Source organism: Prenolepis imparis, unplaced genomic scaffold (assembly GCF_030444845.1).
Source record: "Prenolepis imparis isolate NDT839.2.m4 unplaced genomic scaffold, iyPreImpa1.0 SCAF_7, whole genome shotgun sequence".
Taxonomy (NCBI): Eukaryota; Metazoa; Arthropoda; class Insecta; order Hymenoptera; family Formicidae; genus Prenolepis; species Prenolepis imparis.
This window is the reverse complement of record NW_028141165.1, coordinates 15,137,111-15,144,540: the sequence shown is the minus strand read 5'-3', so window position 1 is coordinate 15,144,540 and position 7,430 is coordinate 15,137,111. Positions and strand designations below refer to the sequence as shown.

Below are 7,430 nucleotides of genomic sequence, written 5' to 3'. Positions count from 1 at the left end.
ATATATATATGATATAATATATATATATATATATATGATATAATATATATATATATATATATATATATATATATAAAACGGAAAATATAATATCCTCACAGCTATCATTATTGCGATAATATATACATACACGTTTCAGAACATTTAAAAAATAATTATAATTGTATTGCACTTCGAGGAGACAGTTATCATGACATTTCCGTCATTTAATAAAATTGCGGCTCTAAATAATCTTTTTGTAAGCCTTTTGATAATGAGACAAAATACTCTGATGATTACCACTATATGTATATTTTTTATGTATTTAATTATATATTTTCTTTCTGTATTCGATGAATTTGATAGAAATTATCACAAATATGACATATGTTGCCTTATTTTGTTTTTCGATGTGATATAATCCCATAATGATATATTATACCTTCACTCGATGTTGCTATTGCTCTATTGCACCATTTCATATATAAGTTACAAAGGAAGAATTATTTCAACGAACAATATATGTGAAGAATATAAATGTATAACAGAAAAAGGGGAGGTCGCGGGAAGATATAATTCATCGTTGTAGGAATGTAAATATTAAAATTTATTCCGATATTTTAAAATTTAATACGCGAAAGTTAGAGCAACCGCATATAGATCGACATTTTTAAAAAATTAAAATTGTATTAAAATTTAAAACATATTGTATGAATTTTTATAAAAATGAACAGTAAAAGAAAAGTGTTGTCCTACTTTATTTGTATGAAATTGGAGTGCTGTAATGTAACTCGAACAGTTCTTAAGATGTTTATAATTTTCAGAAAAGTGAGTGGACACATATATACCAGGGTTTGAAAAAACCCGGGTTTTTTTTAAACCGGGTTTTTTGGGGTTTTTTGGGGTTTATTGGGTTTTTTGGGGTTTTATTGAGTTTTTTGGGATTTTGTTGGGTTTTTAAATTTTTTAAATTTAATTTTTTATAATTCGTTAATGATTAAGAAAATTGGCTATTTAATTGGCACAATTCCTTATTATGAATTAATTTTTATTTTTTTTTTTTATTTATTAATGTAATAGACCTTCTGTTACATTAATAAATAAGAAAAATTAAATAAAAATTAATTAATATTAAATACTTCATTTATAATATTATTAAATTTTTAGCATTTTTGGATGGATTTTATAAATGGGTTTTTAAGTAAGTTTTTTAAAGTGGGTTTAACCCAATAAAACCCGGTGGGTTTTATTGGGTTGGGCCCACTTAGTCAAACCCTGATATATACACACACACATACGGACATTTAAAAAGAATATGATTTTTCGAAGTTTTGGAACATTCTGAACACATTTTTTGGCATAGAAATTTGAAAAAAGACATTTTTCACGAAAACAAAGCTTCCTCCATGAGGAAGCAAAAAGCTATAATACTTGCTAGGATAAAAAGGATAATATAACCTATAACCTAATGTCAAACAGCCGCACGGCCAGCCAATTATCTGCCACGTTTCAAGGTGGCTGTCACGTAGAGATTATTATATTGTGCTGCTTCCTCCATTATATTATATATCGCGTCGCGCGCGAATCGCCTCTTTGGTCTCATCGAGAAAAATGCAAATATTACGGCAACTAGATGTGCATCCAAAAGTGCGCGAAGAGGCGGATATTCTTGTGAGAACCTTTAGCGGTGCCATCGGTAAAGAATCGTAATTGTTTTGAACGATACTTGACGATTTCCCTGTCTGTTGTTGGCGAAAACAAATGTCGAAAATTATTACTATGAAGACTAAAAAAACGGGGATATTAATTTTATTATTGTTTTATATTACATTTAATAATATTCAAAGTTACAATGCAAAGTGATGTTAACAAGTGACTATAACCTCCAAATTTTTTCTATCAACATTCTATGAAATATTTTTCTCGTCGATACAGATATTCGTCATTCGATTAATTTGTACTATTCTGTTTTCTATGTATGTGGTCTCTGACATTCAACAAAAACCGTTACATTTAGTCCACAGTAAATAAACTTACAACTTGGCGTACCAATACATTTTGTTACGACTGATAAAAACTACTTCATTTTATACACGTTACATAAATGCAAATGACGAAATAATGCCTTTTTCAGTTACAATCATCAGTACAATTATCATGAGTATACTGTTTATGTCAGAGATAAATTATTATCTTACTCCAAGTATGAGCGAGGAATTATTTGTAGATACATCCAGAGGTTCTAAATTAAGAATCAACTTGGATATAATAGTTCCTGTTATATCCTGTGATCGTAAGTATAAACAGCATCGACATTTATACAAAAAAAAAGTGATACAGTTTTCGTCTTATTCAGTATTTTAGTTTTGTCGATAGATGCTATGGATACAACTGGTGAGCAGCATCTGCATATAGAGCACAACATTTTCAAAAGACGGTTAGACTTAAATGGTAAACCTATAGAGGATCCACAAAGAACAAGTATGTAACGTTTTTCTTAATGATATGTATATATACAAAATAGAATATTATATTAAAAATGTTTTATTACAGATATCACAGACACTAAAACTGTCAATAAAACTAGAGAAGCTACAGAGAAGGTAACAATGGATTTTTATAGGATATCTTCCGACTGAATGTCCATTTGCAAACTAGTTATTATTGGATAGAATATTTTTACAGGCAATGGAGGTCAGTTCCACAGAAGCCTGTGGAGACTGCTATGGAGCAGCCACAGACTCGCTGAGGTAAAAGAGAAAAGGAGATTCTGTTCACATATATTAGAAAAAAATCTATCAAACGTATATTTATATAAAAAAATTTTATTCACAGATGTTGTAATACTTGTGAAGATGTACGGGAAGCCTATAGACTCAAAAAGTGGGCTCCACCAGATCCAGCTAATATTAAACAATGTCAAAATGACAGATCTATGGAAAAATTCAAACACGCCTTTGCGCAAGGCTGCCAAATCTATGGTTATATGGAAGTGAATAGAGTCGGTGGGAGTTTTCATATTGCACCAGGCGACAGCTTTTCTGTGAACCATGTTCATGGTAAGCTAACAAAATTTAAAATCTTTCTATAACATTCACTGCTATGTCTTATGGATTTGTTTTTCAATGCTGCAGTACACGATGTTCAGCCTTATACTTCGACTCACTTCAATATGACGCATAAGATTAGACATATAAGTTTTGGTCTCAATATCCCAGGAAAAACAAATCCTATGGATAATATGACTGTAGTTGCCGTGGAAGGTACGTCTTTACTCCTTAAACCTATTTTATTAAGAATTCAATGGTCTGCTCTTACAATATAGTCGTAACTTGGAGATAAGCTCCAAAATGTTCCATAAATAGCTATATCTATAAGCATACACTAGCATCGTATTCCTGTTCCAATAGCCATAAACGTGCCGAATGTTCCACCACCTTGAATCATTACTTTGCCAACATTGTTTATTAGTTCCCTTCCTCTCAATCCATATCTGATAATAAAATATTATATTAATACATATATTCAAGCTAGCTGATGTATATACAGGGTGTTAAAAAATTAGACCTACACTTTGAAGAGAGAAAGAAGACTTAAAAATAAACATTTTTTATTAATACTAATTTTCTCTACAACATTTAGTTTTAATACTACATGGTAATGAGATATGAGTTTTTGAGTTCACCTTTGCATTGAAGTTAATGGAGAAATTTTTGAGCATTTACTGTAAAAAGAGTGAATCACTTTTATGTATTTAATCCGTGTTTTGTTCAAGATTAAAATACAATTTACTTTTTCCACTTATATGTTTGCCACCATGTTTGCTTATTGTTTGTTTAAGTCACAAACTCCTATTTCTTATCATGTAGTATTAAACTAAACGTTGTAGAGAAAAATAGTATTAACAAAAAAAATTGGTGTCTTCTTTTTCCCTTCAAAATTTATCAATCTAAATTTTTAACACCTTGTATATAATTCTTTGTTCGATATGATACCTAAGAGCAGAAAATCCTCCAAAGAGCATACCAGAAGCCATTCCCACACAAAATCCAATTGTAAAGCCTAATTTCATTCTGTCAAAACAAGAAGGTCCTTGTTGATAAGCTCCTCCAGGTACTACAGGCATTTTGCAATCTGCAAAACATGTTACGATTTCAATATTCACAATTTCTTTAATTCTTTGGAAACTATTTTTAATTTCAATTCAATAACACATAAAAGAAAACGTAATAAATTGAATTTGTCTTCCTGCTCGATCAATTTTGAGGACTTCAACTTCAAACTTTTTACAATTGCAAATATTGCGGGATTTATTATTGCATAAATACACATTTACAATTATTTTGATTATGCATACACTTACTATTAAAGCGTCCGTTATGCGAGCCTGTTACGCTTACGATTAATCAGCTGTGTTTAACCTTACTATTCAATTTAGGAACTTTTAATTGTGATGCTGTAAAATTGCCAAAGATTTTAACACATTGCACTCGTATCTGAATATCGGGAGGGCACCATGATGAATTCGCGATGTGATAAAAAAATCAGCTGCGCTGTAGGTTACCTACTTCCGTTGACACTACTTATCGATTCAGCATGGCGGGATATTCAAATTGGGTATCACGAAATATCAAAACGAAAATTTCGTGTTTTTTGAATATAAAAATTTTATTTTTTAAATAATATATAGAAATTTCAGGAATTATATTCCTTTTTGTAGAATGTAAAAAATAAAAATTAAATTTCTTTTTAAAGAATATATACCCAGTTAAAAGAATTTACTTTTATAAATATATTCAAAAAAATTTTTAATTGTTTCTCAGTTAAACACAAAGAGGTTGAGGATGTTTAAGGATATAATTTTAATTTTAATTTTTAATTTTTTTCGTATTCTTCACCCAATTCATATGCTATCCAGATAGCAAAATGTTAGCAGCATGTCGGCAGTATGACAGCAAATCTAATCATGACTTTACAGCAGATTCCTATCCACTGTGTCCGCAATTGATGATATTCTGCTAGCATAGTTAGTAAGCAAAATCTGACAGCAGATTGGCGGCAGAAATCGAGCAGAATCTGCAGTTCCTTGCCATTTGAACATATAAGTATAATAAAATTCAATATTTTTCGATGAATATAACAGATGCATAAGACGTGTTATCCGCTACTTATAATTTTTTTTTTTCATAAATATGATATTTAATGTATAACATATTATATTGTATGTAGTTATATCTCACATAGCAATTAAATGTTCAATTTAATCTATTAATTAAATTAATAAAATAAATTGTAAAAATAATTAAATTTATATAATTTATAAAATTTAAGATATATTTTTATATGAGAATTAAATTCTGCTTTATGCTTTAAATAGAAAGTAAATGGATAATTTTTCATGTATATCCTATTGATTCTAATAAGTTTAATATTCTCATGTTAGACTTGTCAGATATCAAAAATTAAACTGATAGAAAAATATACTTTTGATCTTTTATTAATAGCCACGACTTGCAAACTTTATATCTATTTTTAACAGAAATTTGATTGCGAGAAAATATATCACATAGCGGTAGGTGAAGGAACTATTAAATAACTGCAAAATGCAGATCCTGTTGTCAATTTGCCATCAGATTGTGCGCGCGCAAATCTTGCTCGATTTCTGCCGTCAATCTGACACCAAACTGCGTTGCGCAAATCCTGCTCGGTTTCTACTACCAATCTGCTATGATAATTCTATACAAATCCTGCTTGATTTCTGCTACTGACTTGCTGCCAAATTATGTCAGCAGATTTTATAACATTTCTGCCAACGTTCTGCTATCATTATCTGATATAACAAGTTTTGTATAAAATCTGCAGTTTTTTTGCTGGCAAAAATATATAGCACACAGTTTTAATACAGATTGACAGATTTGGCTATCTGGGCATGGTTATACGCAGGGTTGGGCCGTAGATTTCAAAATTACGTCTACATGAATTATTTACTTATTGTCTACATGATTATTACATGAACTTTTTGCAGATAATGTAATAAGCTCAGGGTTGTGCTGTAGATTTCAAAATTACGTTTACATGAATTGTTTACATATTGTCTACATGATGTTTACATAGACTTTTTGCAAACAGTTATAAACTATATAAGCTTTATAAATTAAAGATGTTAAAATTTCAAAAAAGAGTAATTACATTATGATATAGTTAATGTATCTGTATTCTAATTTTAGTATCAATTAAGTATTTAGTATCAATCTTACCCTTATATAACTTTTTATGTCAAAAATTATGAGGAATCGATTTATATAAAATTTGATTTATAGAAAAATTATAATAGTTCCATTTAAAAAAACATAAATGACTTTGAAAAGCGTCCTTCAAAAAAAAGTCAGTGGTGTGATCTTCTGTCCCCCTTTAAATCAAACAACTTTTATTTGAAACATTTCGTTGTACAATCAAAAATAAAAAAGTTTTTGGGGGTAGTCGATTAAAATTGGATACTCTATATATAGTTTACGGATAAATGCCCAACTCTGGTCATATGTCAACGATAGTCATCTGCTGCTGATATATGGGCAGTCGGAACATTTTAATCGGTTTGGAACATTAATTATTATTGACATGATTATTCTTGTTTTCAGGCGCTATGATGTTTTATCATTACATTAAGATCGTTCCAACGACGTATGTTCGCGCGGATGGCTCGACCCTCTTGACAAATCAATTTTCCGTAACACGACACGCGAAGCAAGTGTCTCTGTTCACCGGCGAATCTGGAATGCCAGGTATATTCTTCAGCTACGAATTGAGCCCGCTCATGGTAAAGTACACAGAGAAAGCAAAGTCGTTTGGACACTTTGCGACGAACACTTGCGCCATTATTGGCGGTGTATTTACTGTAGCTGGACTGATTGATTCGTTGCTCTATCATTCGGTGCGTGCGATACAGAAGAAGATAGAGTTAGGAAAGTATAATTAATAACTCGGGTCTGATTACAGCAACGTTAATTATCTAATCCTAATCATATTCTTCCTTCTATTGGTATAAACACACATTTGATAAAATAATATTGACAAATCTTTTGAATAATTTGTGTATTTTAAAATGAACGAGATAGACTGGTAAAAATAGATTAGGATTAGCATTAATCGTTGATGCGACGCAGCCTTAGAAAAATAATTGATAAGTAGAATTATGGAAAGTATTACTAAGATTCTTACACTTGACTCGATTTTTCATTAAAAACCAAATTTTGATGTTTATTTCGTATTTATATTAAAAATTTCGCAAACATTATAGATAAGTAAAATTCAGAAAATAGCAATATCTAGTGTCATATGTGCAGTACTAGAACTTCTTCTTTTAATGCGATAAAAAGAAGATGAGTTATAAAAAGTAATGACATGCACTAAATATTTGCCTTTTTCGCTTTTTATTTAAAACAATAATAATA

The 7,430-nt window shown here is 30.0% G+C and overlaps 2 protein-coding genes across 5 annotated transcripts; one reads left to right on the top strand and one right to left on the bottom strand.

Annotated features, from left to right (window-relative positions):
• The first annotated feature begins 1,283 nt into the window (after nt 1-1,283).
• Nucleotides 1,284-7,402, top strand: LOC145938430 (endoplasmic reticulum-Golgi intermediate compartment protein 3). 4 transcript variants are annotated; one of them, XM_083042062.1, is made up of 8 exons: nt 1,284-1,675; nt 2,114-2,272; nt 2,356-2,460; nt 2,533-2,582; nt 2,665-2,729; nt 2,815-3,038; nt 3,114-3,242; nt 6,618-7,402. In XM_083042062.1, exons 1-8 carry the CDS (start codon nt 1,591-1,593, stop codon nt 6,953-6,955), a joined length of 1,155 nt encoding a protein of 384 aa, XP_082898188.1. In that variant the 5' UTR covers nt 1,284-1,590; the 3' UTR covers nt 6,956-7,402. The 4 variants fall into 4 exon arrangements, with proteins under 4 accessions (XP_082898188.1, XP_082898187.1, XP_082898189.1 ...); XM_083042061.1 differs by having other exon boundaries at nt 1,288-1,675; nt 2,344-2,460; XM_083042063.1 differs by lacking the exon at nt 1,284-1,675 and adding an exon at nt 1,682-2,002 and having other exon boundaries at nt 2,344-2,460.
• Nucleotides 2,789-4,522, bottom strand: LOC145938431 (reactive oxygen species modulator 1). The gene is made up of 3 exons (XM_083042065.1): nt 4,343-4,522; nt 3,975-4,113; nt 2,789-3,472 (listed from the first exon to the last, which is right to left on the bottom strand). Exons 2-3 carry the CDS (start codon nt 4,103-4,105, stop codon nt 3,364-3,366), a joined length of 240 nt encoding a protein of 79 aa, XP_082898191.1. The 5' UTR covers nt 4,106-4,113; nt 4,343-4,522; the 3' UTR covers nt 2,789-3,363.
• Nucleotides 7,403-7,430: the final 28 nt, after the last annotated feature.